Genomic DNA, 17,050 nt, shown 5'->3' on the forward strand with positions numbered 1-17,050 from the left:
TACTACTTACGGAGTTCATTGCTATGGTTTGTAGTGGTTCACGTCTGCAAAGCCCACAAACAACCCCACAGTAAAGCCGGAGGGCCAACGTAGCTCGAAGGAGCCCTCCTACACTGTCAGCATACGGCCTTGGTTTCCACCGGGGTTGGTTACCCGATCTCCACCGAGGTTGCGCGTAACCAGGCTGGTGCGATGAGGAGGTAGGAAAAGGAGTTGCTGGGTTATGAACCACTGTAGGGTCCAGTTTAGGCCCAGCGCGCAGAGCTACCCAACCAATTTGCACTTACGGATGTCGTTTGGGCACCACCCAGTCACATGCTTCTACTTTTCGTCCATAACGATAAAAGCACTACCCAGTTCGTGTCGTGTATTGCCGTAGCTCTGGTTAATGAAGATCTATTCCTATACGAATGTACCATAGACCCCTTCCAGGATACCTCCTATAGCGCTACAATGACCTTACGGTCCCTCAATACGGTGCCTTGCGGTGCCTTGGTCTATGTCGATTGTTACGGTTCGTAATTACATTATTTGCTTCCTGTACTGGTATTTTTACGGATACTTTGTAAAGTCTGCACCAACCCTTTATGTTTTTCTGTCCCACTCTGATACGAGGACGTGAAGTAGCTGAATAAGGCTGAGGCTGAGAACTACTAGAGGAGCGCTATTCTCACAGTCACCTCATCTAAATTTTTTAGGTGAGAGATCAGTTTGCGATTTTGAGAGACACCTAGGTGACTCCGCTAACCTGGATGACTGTACAAATGAAATGGGTGTTGTTAGTTGAGGTGAGACTGACTGTTAGAATATAACCCGCGAGAGAAGTGAGGTGAGTGAGGTGACTATTTTTTTTTTGTATGCAAGAAGGGCATTGGGTTAAAAGGCCACTGCGACAGTCTTAATGATCGTCTTTTGTGGCAGGCCCCGATTGCTATACACAGTTTACGGATCGCTCATACCCATTGATGGAGTTGAGCGGAATAGTTGTAATCCTGTGCCCCAATTCGGTACTACATGGTTTATAAAGCCAATGACCGTTTTGGGATTTAGGCTCCATACCTGATATGGAGTAAGAAGGAAACTTCCTAAGAAGTTGTGCCTTGATAATGCAAGAGCTCCGCAATAGCAGAGCAGATGCGCTGAACTTTCAGGTTCAGAGTTACAAAAGCGGCAGGTGTCAGATGATACCTTGCCGATATTCTTTAAATGATAAAGAGCGGGGCTGTGTCCTGTTAGGAGTCCCGTGATCGTGCGTAGTTCACTACGAGTTAAATGGAGTAGTTTTTTAGCTACTGCAGGGTTTGGATAGATAAACTGTTTAGCATGTCTACAACCCTGTGTTTGATTCCAACGGGATGCTATTGAGGTGACTATTAGAATCCAGCTTTTTACGAGCCATAATGGCGGACGCGTTCGTAATATTTGAACAGCATTTTTGACATTTCCCTAATACATCGCACGTTTTCTTTCCGCGCGTTCACCGTAAAACTAAAGGAATGTACGGAGAGAAAACGTGCGATGTATTACGGAAATGTCAAAAATGCTGTTAAAATATTATGAACCCGTCCGCCATTATGGCTCGTAAAAAGCTGGATTGGGCCTGAGGTTAATTTCATGCCAACACGTGCGCGTACCGACGCGTACCGTGCGCGTATGCATTATCCAGCTGTTTACCAACCTAAACGAAAGGTGCCGCGGATACTTTTTGATTGAGTATGAACGGGAAGCGAAGAGTTGCGCATCACTACTTGGAGAGTTTCCTACCGTTAAGGGTGTTCAATAAGTTCGAACACAACTTTTCATCGTTGTGTAAGTACACATCATGTGCATTCTGTGTATTGGTATTGGTGTCAGCTTTAGCCTTATATATAGGCTAGCCGACACGCAAGGTGTCGACTTGATGTCATTTGTTATTTGTTTACTGCGCGCGATGAAGGAGTACCGCAACGTCATAGTAAAGTTGTTCGCGAGAGGTGAGCGACCCGGCGACATATTTCGGCGGTTGAAATTCCACGGGATGAAGCGGAATTTCATCTATAACACCATCCATCGGTACCGGGAGACGGGTTCGGCCAAGGACCGTGCTAGATCCGGGCGGCCGCGTTCGGCGAGTTCGTTGAAAAATGAACCACTTGATCCGGAAGGCCGTTGTTGACCTGGATGTGTCGATCGGGGCTGCCCAAATCATCATGGCGAAGGATCTGGGATGCAATCCGTACAAGAAACGCAAGGTTCACGGGGTAACGGAAGCTACATCGCAGAAGAGGCTGGACAGAGTAAAACTGATAATTTCGCTGCACGCTGGTCAGGAGTTCGTGTTTTCTGATGAAAAACTCTTCATCTTGCAACAGCCGAACAATGTCCAAAATAATCGGCTGTGGGCGCCGACGTTGGTCAGCATCCCCCCGTCCATAAACATTCCGCGGTTCCAGAGCGCCGCGTCGGTGATGGTTTAGGGGGCCGTATCCAAGCGTGGGAAGCTTCCACTGGTGTTTATCGAAAAAATGTGAAAATCAACGCCGCGTACTAAAAGACCGAGGTTCTGGAGAAGGTTGTGGCCCCGGCACTGCGTAACCTCTACGGGAAAGATCATTACGTCTTTCAACAGGACGGCGCACCGGCCCACACGGCGAATATCGTCCAAGCGTGGTGTCGAGTCGGGAGAATTTGACTGATTTTCTCGATAAGACTTTGTGACCAAGCAGAACGAACATAAAGTGAGCACTATGGACCAATTCAAGAAGCTCATTTCCAAGATCTGGGACGAGATACTGATGGACCAGGGGCGTGCCGCGTGTGATTCTTTTGAGAAACGGCTCGCCATAAAGCACAAAGGGAGGGTGCTTCCACCAAATATGTTGTGAAGTTATCAATAAACACAATAAAAATTGACTCAGAAAAAAATATCTTGTATTTTCATTTTTTAAACACATTTTTAAAGTGTATTCGAACTTATTGAACACCCTGTACACCTGGCGAAAGTTGGAAACTACGGAAAGCCGGTCGTGTAGCACGGATGTCGGACGGCTGTGAAGTGAAATCTGTTTTCTTCAATAACTACCCTTCCCCGGGTTTAACGAGAAATCGGGCTGCTGAAGACCAATAAAGCCGCTGGGAAGGATTCCGTGCCGGTAGAGCGTTATAAACACGGCGGAGAAACGCTAGCAAAGGCTCTACAGTGGGCTATTTCGAGGATTTGGGAGGAGGAAAAGCTACCGGAGGAATGGATGGAGTGGTTTGTCCCATCTACAGAAAGGGCGATCGGCTAGACTGCTGCAACTATCATGGTATTACGCTGGTAAACGCCGCCTACAAGGTACTCTCCCAGATCCTGTTACGCCGGCTGTCACCGATAGCACAAGGTTTCGTAGGGAATTATCAGTCGGGTTTCATGGGGGCTCGCGCAACTGCGGACCACGAGTGGCCCAAGACCGAGTTAAATGGAGACGAGTGCTGGAAACAGCACGAGCCACCCCGGCTCTATGCTGCTGAAGAAGAAGAAACCTTTTCCCGTAAGCAGGAATAGAGGGGTTGAACGTGCTAGATGGCTCGACTAGGTTGAAGCCGACTTGCATTTGTCGAGACGCTCAACGAATTGGCGACGAGTAGCCCAGGACCGAAGTCTTTGATACAGAAAATATCTGCCCAATGAAAGTGGAATTAAAGAATGCGCTAGAGGGTGTACGTAGACCCTCTCGACACGCAACGGTTATGTTGATTTTTATGCTAGGATTTTCACGCTCGTGATTTTATTAAAAAATGACCGTATATTGTTTCGCTAGGAAGTGATTGAAAAGACAAACTGCCGTGCCAAACGCAGTTTTTAGTATTGCTTTCTTTCCGGGTATTTAACTAGAAATTATGATTAATATGGGTATAAAACCATAATATAAACGGTCCATAATATATTATGACGTAATTGTAGCTTCTGGTCACACCTAGAAACCCATTGCCTAATCTTCAAACGGACAAAAATAAATAAAAAGCAATCAAACGAATAATTAAGGTTGAAATAATTTACAAAAGCTATTAGGTTCGTGTGCGTGCCAATTTTGAATTTAATCTGACGGTTAAACGACAGCAAAAGAGACGCTTTGAATCAACTTCGGAAGATAATAATTAAATTTTGCCGTAACGAACTAGGTACGCGGCGTGTGAATTTTTTCCTTCCACCTTTGCTATTCAGCTTCTATTGAAATAATTAATAATGCGATTTTCCGCACAAGAAAACGCCTCACGTGCTGGCGTTACGCTTCCGTTTCGATCGCTAAGCTGAGAGATGCTGTGTACGTGTGTGCTTCGAATTGTGGTCTATTATGACTCATGTGACTCATACTCGAAAACGGAATCGTTGAACTGTTGCATGCCGTCACACCGACCGGTGTGCGGCCGGTCGCTTACCTGATGAACCACATTCAGAATAAGTCGGATGCGGCGCGTCGTTACGCACCAGGGTGAGCGCATAAGATTGGCCGAAAATCAGTGGGCCAAATCCGATGAGACCGTGCAGTAATTGGAAGATGTGAAGCACATTCGACACACTGCCAGCAGCGCACCGGAATGGTGCTTATATACGGGTTTAGGGTTTTGAGTTTTCCGTTTTTTTCGGTGGGTAATATCACCGGTAAACGTGACATCATCAATGTTATTGTAGACCAGCGCAGCAGCGGTGACCAAAATGCTCGACAGATGGCACATCACATCCGTTACAAGTATGTTCAGATCGTACCCTGTCTTTTAGTTCAATAAATGTGATTTGCTAAGAATAAGATAAATAATATTAAATCCACACTCTATTTGGAACAATTTTCCAAACAACGCACCTCGTCCCCGTCAGTCGGGCAGAACTAGTGAGGCGCAGTTAATAGTGTAATCGGTTTATATCACGATCATAATTTTTTGTTCATTGCATTTTATAGTGATTATCTGCGCTTCTGGCTTACCTACTGGGTTTTCACACTTCTCCGCCACCCATTGCAGAGCTACTGCTGCCGCTGGTGTAATGGGGAACATTTCAGCCAATTTCCAAATTTTTCCTTTACGCCAAGCTTCTGCAATCGAGTCGTCGTCGTCTTCGTCGTCGCCGACCGGCGTGGCGCGCAGCGTCCTGCCCTGGGATGGGAGGACCGATGGTTTCTTGGCTCTTCAAGAGCTGCCAACGTTTCCCCTCTTTGCGAGGGAAATTTTCACTCTCTTTTGGGCGCGTTCAATTACGCCATCATCCCGGGCGCTTTTCGGCTGCCGTACGCTGCTCTACGGCCGGCGGCCGCTAGAGCGCCACTTCGCAGCCGGCATCAGCTTTCCACAGCCCACCGAAGAAAAGACCCGGGGTGGTGGTTATAAATAATGCAGTTTAGACCTACGCAAATCACAGTCGTGAATTTTCCATCGATAGAGAAACAATAGTCAGCTTCGTGGAAGCAGCTAGCGAAGCTCATAAGCACCCAACAAGCGGAAGAATGGCGTTCCTGTTGAAAGTAAGTGTCAGCAAGAAGAAAGTGGTGGCTTAAGGACACGGATTCGAGGTTTAAGGATGTGACGAGTGGAATGGAAGTTTATTATATATGGACTGTTATCATCATTCTGGTGCCATGTGATTGTTGAAAGTTTAACTAACCGCTGTTGAAAATGGAAACAGAAGAAAAGAATGTGTTAAATGGAAAAGGAAATATGATAATTGACTGCGTTGCGCATGTTTGCGGATTTGTATGCAAGTTGGTTAATGGGTTTTCACATAATCTTTCGACAAGAAGCAATAAGGAAGTTAAATGATGAAATTGTGCTGTTGTGATGCAATTGTGGTAAACCAGATAGAGGCAAGGTTTTTCTTTGCGACGATTAATGTGCATGTGATGTGATTATGGAAGTTGTAACTGAGTTTTTTCGTCCATCCTTAGTGATTTAATGTTTCAAGCTTATAGGCGCTACTATTTATTCCAATTTTTTCAGAAAATAAATGAAGTTAATCCCTGATTCAATCTTGTTTTAGACAATTGCCTGCGTAACTTTGCTCTCGCTGGTGGCGGCCCAGTACGGCGAGGACGATCACTATCACCACGAGGAGGCAGAGGAAGAGTCGCATGGTGGCGTTGGATTTTCTTATGCCAAATTTAGCGGTCCGGTAAGCGGTCCGGCACATGAGGTTCTCGTCGAGGACAAGCACGGCCATGGACACACCGTGGACTATGTGGCCAAACCGGACTACCATTTCGAGTACGGAGTCGAGGATCCCAAGAGCAAGGTTTCGCAGAATCGCAAGGAGCACCGCCACGAGGACGAAGTGCACGGCGAGTACAGCGTTCAGCAGCCGGATGGCAAACTGCGAACGGTCAAGTACTCGGCCAACAAGCACACCGGGTTCCACGCTGAAGTGTTGATCGATGGAAAACCGCTGCACCAGGAGGAGCTAGCCAAGTTGGCGTACGAGGCGCAAGAGCTTTCGTCCCGGGCTCATGAGGAGGCATCCTCGTACGGTGGCTCCGAGGGGCAGACCTACGAGGGCGAGTCATCCTCGTCCTACGGAGGCGAAGAGGGCGGCGAGGGTTATTACCGTTGAAATTTGCTCTAGCCAATAGCTAAACTAACGTTTCGTTAAAATTCCATCTCGTGATTAGGCTGCAAATCACCCAATTTTTCGGCCAACCCTACAAAGTAGGTTGACATCGTAATTTATTTATAAGTATTTCCTTTCCAGTACTCTAGTCGAGACTAAAAACATCTCGTATCGAAATCTACCATGCAGCAACAGTTCCTACGCTTTAGTATACGAAATTGACATGTTTCAACTGACTAAAAATCCTACGGTTTCATTCGTTTTATTTTTGCATAGCTCATACCCCAAATGTGATATCGATCGAAACTGAAATCATCAACCGGAGGCGGAATGCCCGGTAGCCTCCTTTTTCGCTAACGTAGTTAGACAGCGGAAGGGTTTACTTTTTGCGAAGAAAAAATTTTTCCGAAAGAAAAAAAAACATTGTTAACTAGTTTGTTATGAGAATCGTATGTGTACATAATTTTAGAAATACTAATGAGTGATGCTCAAAATCGAAAAATATAATTAATAATTTTAACTAGCAACGTATTTCATTCATTTATTCTTGTCAATAACACTGACGAAAGAAATTTAGGACAAGGAGACTAGAAATTATAGTTGAAATTAAACTTGAAATCTGACTTGACAATAAATTAGACTTGAACTTTGACTTAGTTGGGCTTCAAGCTTTACTTTAAATATAAATGGAAATTGGACTTCAATTTGGAGTTATTTGGACTGGCAGTTTTTCTTAGAATTAGATATCAAATCGCGCACAAAGAAGACTAAATTGTTTTTTGAAATTGCATATGAAATTTTAATTGATATTGGAATTGAATTGGATTTCGAATTAGACACAAAATTGGATTTGGAATAAAAGATTTAAATTTAACAATAGGACTGAAATTGGACTTGAAATTGGATGTAAATTGGATTTAAATTAGACTTGAGATTAGCCTAGGGAATACAACCGAAATCAGGCTTGAAATCGGAATTCAAATTGTACTAGAAATTGGACTCGAAATCAGAGTTTAAATGTAATTTAAAATTGAACTTGGAATTGGAATTAAATTAGACTTGTACACTGAAGTCGCTTTTTAGGCGGTTGTTTTTCATGCAAGTTTCGAATTTTACGCGGTTCTTACGCGAATTTTGGAATTTACGCGGGTTTTTACGCGAATTTTAAAATTTATGCGGTTTTAATGCACGTGGATCCTTTGCGACTTGAGTGTAATTGGATATGGCCAGCAAATTAAACACGAAGTTTTTCTTGAAATTAGGATTGACATTTTTAACCCTACTCTCTCGCACATTTTAGCACTTTTTGGTTCCGTTTTTTCCCTTTTCTGTACCCCGTGTTTTTGGCTTTTGCTCTCACTTTTTTTGTCTTTTCGTTTTTCTTCTTTTTCTATCCTTTCCTTTTTGACTGTCCCGTTTTTCTGTTTCTTTTTTTCTTCTTCTAATTTTCGCTCCTGTTTTTTCTTTTGTTTTTTCTCGTCCTTTTATAATTTTTCTTTTCTCCTTTCCTTCCTATTGACCGTCCTAATCTGTTTCGTGTTTTCTTTCTTAGAAGCCCCTTTTTTCCATGTTTTCTATCAAGTTTATATTGATTTAGCCTCGCTTTTTCCCTTTACTTCTTGTAATTGAAATTTCTCATTTATCGTTTTTCTCTCCTGATTTATTTTTTTCTTTGAACCGCTTTTCCTTCCTTCTTTTTCTATCCCCTTTTCTGTTTCATTTCTTCTGTTCATATTTCTCCTTTCATTACATGTTTTTCCCGTTTTTCTCCGTTGCTCTTCGGTTTTCTTCTTTCTCACTTGCTATTCTTCTTTTCCCATTTGGTTTCGCTTATTTTCTGTTCCGTTTTTCCTTTCTTGTCTCGTTTTCCCACCCTTTTCTATCGTTTAACTTTGTTCTGCCTCGTTTTTTCTTTATGATTTTCTGTTTCGTTTCATCTTTTTAACCTTTTTGTCTTCCGTTTTCATTTTTTACTTCATTTTCTTTCTTTCAGTTCTCGTTTCTACTGGTCCAGCGTTTTCTTTTTGTCTTTTCCTCTTTTACTATCTCGTTTTTCTCCTTTTCTGTCCATTTCCAAGTAACAATTCTGAAGCCACTTCGTTTTACTTGAATTTTATAAAGGTTTTAATGCGGTATTAATCGTCACCTCTGGTTTTATTGTGGTATTACGCAATATCAAAAGGATACGAGTCCAAACACGCTTATAGCTAGCTAGGAACCCATAATAAAACTATTAATAAAGCAAATTTATTATGGTTGCTTATATTACCTCGTTAAAACTCGTTGGCTGCCCCACGTCTATTATAAACATATCATAGGTGTGGCGTAGCAATACAAAATGGCGCACCAATCAAAATTGATCTTACCGCAGTTGCTTGTCTAACTGCAAGAAATCTGTTAGTTTTACTAGAGCTATTATAACGGTAACACCCTGACCAAACAGTTTTTTTTTTGCTGCTATTATGAAGAATATTAAAGTTCAGCACCAGAATCATTTTTTATGTGAGGCCATATTGCCATATTCTAGTATTTTATTTTACTGCCCATAAATGGAAGACAGTCACATCTGCAAAATCATGCAACTTCGGAAAACGCTGTTGAAACCGTGATAATTTTTCTTTAATATTGAATCGATTTTGAAAACAAATCGTCCAAATCGTTATAATATCATTTGAATGTACATAACAGAATACTTTTACAAGCAATTTGTTAACAAGTGACTTAAAATTTGTTACAAAACTTAGAAAAACTATCGAAGTTACTGTTATGCGTTTATTTGGGATTGAATAAGCAAGAATAAACGCATAACAGTCTCAGTCACAGCATGCGTTGATCCTTGGGTTGCCGGCGACTCGGCAGTATTTTCAAGACCACGTGTTGTTGTTTTGATAATTCACGTGCTCGTTTAATTCAATTGTTCAAAATGTCCGTTTTGATTCAAATCTCTTTCTGGCCTTTTCTCCTTTTATTTGTAATTTGTTATCTTGAGTTTATAGTGGGGTCGCATGATGGGGTTTGTTCGACTCAGAAGCTGGTCGCTTTCCTGTGTGTCCGGAACACTCTCAGAACGTGTCCGAGCATGACCAATGTGATCCTGGACACTATATATGATAACAAATGAACTAACTCGAACTAGTTTTGCAATTTCGAGTACCGACTTAGAGATGTCACATGTTGTATTTTAGTTAAATTCAGAAACTGATCCCCGTAGAGGTATCCGGAACATTCACGGACATGTTTAGATGTGGCCAATGACGTCTTGAACACTTTATACGACTACCAATATTCTAGATTTGCAAATCCGTGAGCTTATAGGTGTCACGTGATGGGTTTGTTGTGATTCAAGGTGCTTCTATGTTCAAGTTCCATATATTCCGGAACTCGTTCCCACTGTAACTTCGGAACGTTTCATCCGATCCTAATTCTCCTCAATACTGTTCTAGGCCATGAAATCTTCCGTTTGGTACTTGTTGCAGTCGAATCGGCCCAGGCATTTCCCAAAAACAGATGATTATTGATATATTTTTACTACTGTGACTGTTTTGCGTTTATTTGTAATATGGGACTGACATAGTTTGATATTTTTTTCAACATTTTGAGAACAAACATAACTTTTTAACTTTTGAAAGAATAGCTAATTTAAAGATGATTCCCAGGTTTATCTCAAAAGTGGTGAAAAGTCAGATGGGACTGTTATGCATTTATGGGCAGTTTAGCTCGCAATAAAAAATTCATCATCGCAAAGTGTTTTGCAGAAAGAATGTTATTATCAATCGGTTTTCCTGTCATAGGAAGCAACTAAAATGATTTTGCTGGAAATTGAGAATGGCTAACTGAATATATTTATTTTGTTAAAACAACCAGTTTGCAAAAAGAGCAAAATTTCAGTGGCGCGCTAATTTTATTCAGCTATCATATCAATATGTACGATAAAATTAAATGCGCACATACTGAAAACCAACGGAATTGCTTAAAATTTATTAAATATTCTGTGGAGACAAAATTTGAAGAGTAAGACACTATGGAGGACGGAAAACTAAATAACGGAAACACTCTGAGCATGCAAACTGAACTTTATTGCGTCCGCCTCCAACAATGGTACAATACGGAATCATCTTTCGTGTCATATCATGTCGGTTATAATAAACTTGCCTATACACTTACACAATAGTGTTGGCAAGTTAGGCAGTGCGCCTAAAACAACGGGAATATGCGTAACGGAACATGAGTGAAACGGAATAGGGCGCATAAACATACTACATAATGAAACGTAACCTAAATAATATTACAACTCGGCCATTCCTGACCTTTGATCGTCTCGATCAGCTAACTTCAACTAAGTAAAGATGTTTACAAACATTACAATCGGAATCACGTAAGGAAATTCACTAGATTATCTTATTCTAGCATCTAACATTTTTCACTGATCAACCTCAGCTACGGTACTGTTTCCTATTAATATTTCCGATGAGGAACATTCGATAAGTATAAAAAATGTTCTTTAATTTTCCTTCGATCATTGACGAATCATAACTTAAATCAATATAAAACAAACCAAAACAATATATAAATGGGTAAACTGTCTCCCTTCGGAATGGAATTTGATCGTACAGAAACTAAGCTTAATTGAATATCGGAATCAGAAACAAGCTTAAACGGAAACGGAATGCCCGGAAAACTCTAATTGAATACACACAAAACTAACGCGTCGGAATACTAAATCACTAAACTATTAATGTGTTAAATAACTGAAGACGGCGGATCTAGCTGCATTCTGTTTCGTATCTTACGATTATGGAGTAAGTTGACGATCATTTTCCTCGTAACAGCTTTTGGTTGAAGGAGCTACGCCCCGAAGCCTCGTCACAATCCGGTGTTCCACTGTGGTTTTCGTAGAGTAGTCGTAAAAGCCACACTGTAGTCGATGACGGAAATTTGATTTTGGTTTCTTCCAACCAAACCACAACGTAAACTAGCAATCGTTTTCCTATTTTCCAGTACATTAATTTCGGCATCTAACTGGAGCTCGTCGAGGGTCCTCCGCCCCGAAGCATCGTTACAATCCGGTATTCCAACGTAGTTCAGCATCTAACTGCTACTCGTCACTGCGAATCGTCGCCGTTGTCAGGTGCCTCCGTGAATCGGCGTCCGTAAATCGACAGTAAATGCCGCACAATCGACCAATGACGAAAGTTGGATTTTCCATACGATTTATAATTGCACTAATAATTGGTGTGTTATCCCACTTCTCAAGTTGTCGTAGCCGGAAATTTCAACAATAAAACACTATGGAGGACGGAAAACTAAATAACGGAAACACTCTTAGCATGCAAACTGAACTTTATTGCGTCCGCCTCCAACAATGGTACAATACGGAATCATCTTTCGTGTCCTATCATGTCGGTTACAATAAACTTTCCTATGCACATACAGAATAGTTTTGGCGCGTACTAATTTGACAAGTTAAGGCCTAGACACAATGCATACGGATTTTACTACGTTGCGGAAGTTTGACAGAAAACCCACGGAAAAACTGTCAAATTGCTGCAACGTAGTAAAATCCGTATGCATTGTGTCTGGGCCTTTAGGCAGTGCGCCTAAAACAACGGGAATATGCGTAACGGAACATGAGTGAAACGGAATAGGGGGCATAAACATACTCCATAACGTAACGTAACCTAAATCATATTACAATTCTATGGGATATTTTATTATGGTCGCTATACCTAAACCAAATCGATCAGAATAATCTGACAGTAAAACATTTTCAAGTTGATAAAGCTGGCGAACTTATTTAGCTTTTACCAGAGCGAAAAGCGAAAAGCTTTATTAAATTATGGCGTTGGCTGTCAAGCAGCGAAACCTAAACCGGTATTATTGCTGCTTTCAGCAGAGCGTTATACGACTACACTTGAGTTTATAACCTGATTCTTGTAGAGGTTATGAAAACATTTTGAGGAGTGGGCCATTTGGTCAGAAAGCAGTTTTATAGCGGTCATCAGAAAGTTCTGGAGGAGCTCATAGTTTCATCAGTGGTTTTACGAAGTTGAACCCGGGTCCTCGGCGACTGACTGGGTGTCCTCATTTTTTTCTTGTTTTCCTCGTTTACTCTTCCCATCCTAATCTTTTTCTGTCCAGTCTCATCTTTTTTGTCATATTTTCTCTCTCGTTTTCCACTCTTTCCACCCTTCTTTCTCTTTTTAATTTGTACTTGAAATTGGAAATGTTAATAAATAGGTTTTAAGCTGGACTTAAAACTGGGTTTTAAAACGGACTCGAAGTTGAACTTGAAAGGATTTAAAATTGGACATAGAATCGGACTTGAAATTATACTAGAAATTGGACTTAAAATCAAAGTAGAAATTGGACTTGAAATTGACCCTTAAATAGGAATTGTACGTGGAATTGTACTTAAAATTGGATTCAAGTTCCACTTGAAATTTTATTTAAAATTGGACTTGAAGCTAGACTTAATTAGATTTGAAATCAGTGTTGCAATTGGGCATGAAATTAGAATTGAACTTAAAATTGAAATTAAACTTAAATTATACTTGAAATAAAATTTTTAACTGGACCTGAAATTAGACTTGAAACTTCAGGGATACAGAATTTATGTTGTTTTATAGTAACTTTTAAAGAGAAGGCGGGGCACGTGCTCCAGTGTGCCTCAGCCTAGTACGCCCGTGGCCATTAATCATTTCTATTTAATTGGAGGTTGTATCATCTTGACTCAAACGGAGACGCCCAACGAAGGTAGTGTTTGATTCAAAGGAACTAAATGCAGTCAAATTTCGTTAATTGGGCTAAGGTTATCGCCGATTTTGAGAAAAACTTTCCTTAATCGGGCTGATCTAATAAAGTCAATAGATGTTATGAACATCAATTGAACTATTACCTATCACAGCACAGCCCAATTAATGAAAGTTTTTGTGAAAATCGGTGATAAGCTTAGCCCAATTAACGAAATTTGACTGTACACTGGTTTTTAATTTGGAATTTGACGGATTAGCGAGATCCGCATTATCGAATTTTTGGATTAGTCGGAGGATATTGTGGATGTATTCAATTGTTCGTACTAGCACCACAGATAAACAGACCTAACACTAATTGTACAATGCTTTCAATGCTCCATAAAGGGCGAACACGAAATTCTGAAATTAAATTAAACAGCAAACTTTCCAATTACATTCTACTATGGATATTTATTCTTGACAGATACGTATTTCGACTACGACTTGCAGGCTTCCTTTATCTTAAGAATGTTAAAAAGGTTCAAAGATCGATTGACGGAGCAAAAATAGAGGTAAATTTCATCCGAAATCCTAATACTATCCCAAAAGCTATTAGCAAAATGTTGCCGAATGCAGCGCTAGAAAGCTTTCATGGAGTTACAAATGCTGTGTGATGGATGACGACACGTCTAAGTGATCTTCCATCAAATCTCGGGAAAGGAGTTTTACACCGGAAAAAATATGTCGGCAACAGCTTTTGAAAAGGGTCTATCTGCAAAATGTAAACAAACCGAGGTGCCGAATTGGCTTGTTGCTTTAGATTTTCGACTCCTAATATTCTGACCTATGGCTTTTGAATTTTTCCTTGTGACTCTTTGCTGTTGATTTTTGACTTTTTCGTTTTGATTTTCAACTACTATTCTGACTTTTATGTTTTCTGAATTTTGCTGGTTCTTCAATCAGTTTAAGCTAAGCTAAGTTATTCTGACTTTTGTGTTTCGGTTACTTTTAACTTTAAAGTTCACTTTTAACTCCGATTCTAGGTTTAATTTTAATTCTGATTTTAGTTCAATATAAAGTCCTATTTCAAGTTCAATTCCATGTCCTATTTCAAGTCTTATTTTATGTCTAATTTAAAGTCCAAATTTAGTTGAATTTTAAGTTCAATTTCAAACTTGTTTGTTATTAAATAAGTTCGAATTAAAATTTAAATTCAAGTCTAATTTTAATATAATGTCAAGTCAAACGTTAAGCTGATTGCCGCTATCCTACTCGATTAGTGCTTGATTTTTTAAGACCGAAATATGGTTTTAAAAAGTAGGGGCCCTACCTTCTGCTTTTGTCTGGGCACGCCAGTGCATATGAGGACATTTTATACAATCACTCCAACAGGTTAGTAAACCCTCACACCGTCAGAATTCCTGACCTTATTGACGTTTAAATCTGCGCAGATCTATGTTCTTTGTTAATCTAAAGGCCCCCATACACGTACGCATATGTTGGGTTGGAAATGAACAAAATGTTGGATGTTCATTCCGACCGAGCGCCGAGCCGAACACTTTCTTCTGCCAGTTTGGTTCGTGGCACTCACACACAAGCGAGCGTGTTGGACGAACATGAATTCACCAACATTTTTGGCCAACATGTACGTACGTGTATGGGGGCCTTAAGGCTAAAGACACATTTAGCCGCCTCCTTTTGTGTGATTTTCATTTGCCGCCCGGTTTCAATTTTCTACCGAACGAGGAATACAGAAAGAAATCCCCCGAATAAGGCGATGGGTGGTGCTTGACTTGATTGATTAATGGACAATTAAGAAATCGCTGCGGGCGTACTCCACCTTACCGCCTTATTCGGGGGACTACTGTATATCGACGAGCATTGCTCAAACCGTTCGTACGCCTAAATCCAGTTTTTCTTTCTTTCAACACACCTTAGGCTTGCATCTTCGCTTCAGCTTTAGCTCACGTTTTAGCATTTGGTTTGGAAGGATTGTGTTCAAGGTAGTAAAATACATTCAGGCGTTAGATGAGGGGCTCGTTTGCTCTGGGTAATAAGAAAAGGCTAGCTTTTTGGTGGCGATTTCAACGGAAAATCGTTTTTTTTAACTTCAGAGACACACACACACACACTAATCGTTTTGAACTGACAATATGAAAAATGTATTCAAAACAGATTTTTTGACACAATGGTATTAATATCACAGCATTCTGACCATGAGTTCAAGAGTTAACATCTTTTAAAAACAATAAAGCAGGAAAATTTCGAAAAAAAATTCAGTTTAAATCAGTTAAAAACTGAAACCTTTTAATCAGTTTTTAAAAGCATGACTTAAAATTGAACCTAAAATTGAAATTAAATTAGAATTGAAATTGGGTGTAAAATCGGACACGCGATTGAACTTGATATTCAATTTAAAATTGAACTTGGTCTAGGTCATTAAATTAGGCTCAAACTGGACATAGACAGGAAATTAAACGCGAAGTTTTATTTGAAATTAAAATTAGCATTTCTCGTCTTATTTTCTCACACGTTTTTATTTTTTTTCTGTGATTATTTTTTCTTTTTCCAGCTCCGGTTTTCCACTTTTTGTTCCGTTTTCTCCATTGCTCTACCGTTTGCTTGGTTTGTGCTCTCAATTTACATTCGTTTTCTGTCGTTTTCCTTTTTTCTGTTCCGTTGTCATTGTTGCTTGGTACCCGTTTTGCGTTCTTTCCGTCTTCACAGAACGAAAAAATTAATCTCACGTTCGACGCATATTGAAATGCATATAAATTGATGAACACGTAACAAAAATCACATATATTTTTCCATAAAATAAGACGTAAATAGGCTAATCCGTTTCAAAAAATATATTTTTACATCAATTCAAATGTAATAAATTAGTCTGCATGTATGTAAAACAGGCCGCGATATTTTGAATTGTGGAATAACACGTAATTTCACAGCATTTGCGATGTTCCATTTATGTGTACACTCAAGTCTTTTTTTACACGGTTTGTTTTTTTCGATCGAAACTCGAAAACGGTGCAGCTAAGGAACTATTTACAATATACGTGAGGAATGTCGAGCTACTCCCAAATGTATTGAGAAATAAATGAATGGTCTCTAAGTTACCCCGTTCTTAATACTCGAAAAACTAAACCGTGTAAAAAAAGGACTTGAGTGTATGTCAAAAGACGGAAATTTACAGGATTTTTTCGAAGTGTGTTTTTATTCTGTCTCTGGCTCTCTTTTATATATTTCCTCTCCATTTTTTATCTCCCACTTTTTATCCTTTCTCTTCCGTTTTACATTTTTCTTTAGTTCTTATCTGCCCCATTTTCCCGCTTTTTGGCCCATATTTGTCCTATAAGTTATAAGTTTTATCTCTTTTTCCCGTTTTTCGCACTTTCTCTATTGGTTTTCTTTTTTAGCACTCGTCACTCTTCTTTTAATTTTGGTTTCTCTTGTTTTCTGTTCCGTATTCCCTTTCTTGTCTTGTTTTCTCTCTGTTTCTTTCTTGTTTTTCTCGTTTTCTGCTCGCTGCTTCGTGTTTTTCGGTTCCTTTACTCTTCTTTTTCTGATCCGTTTTTCGACATTTTTCTTAGTCCTAAATTTGCTCTGCTTTTACTTTTTCCCCCTCTCGTTTTTCTTGTTTTCTACCTACTGTTTCCTCTTTCTCTGTTTTTTCTCTTCTTTTTCTGACCCGATTTTTCACCATTTTCCTCAGTTTTCAGGCCCACTTCTCCTCATTTTTTCCTGTCTCATTCTATCATTTTCTATC

The 17,050-nt window shown here is 40.1% G+C and overlaps 1 protein-coding gene across 1 annotated transcript; it reads left to right on the top strand.

The window, feature by feature from the left end:
• The first annotated feature begins 5,459 nt into the window (after window positions 1-5,459).
• LOC128736584 (uncharacterized) lies at window positions 5,460-6,556 on the top strand. Its single transcript, XM_053831074.1, has 2 exons — window positions 5,460-5,477; window positions 5,990-6,556. The coding sequence occupies exons 1-2, from the start codon at window positions 5,460-5,462 to the stop codon at window positions 6,554-6,556; spliced, it is 585 nt and encodes a 194-aa protein (XP_053687049.1).
• The last annotated feature ends 10,494 nt before the right edge of the window (window positions 6,557-17,050 follow it).

This window comes from Sabethes cyaneus, chromosome 2 (assembly GCF_943734655.1).
Source record: "Sabethes cyaneus chromosome 2, idSabCyanKW18_F2, whole genome shotgun sequence".
In the NCBI taxonomy this organism is placed as follows: domain Eukaryota; kingdom Metazoa; phylum Arthropoda; class Insecta; order Diptera; family Culicidae; genus Sabethes; species Sabethes cyaneus.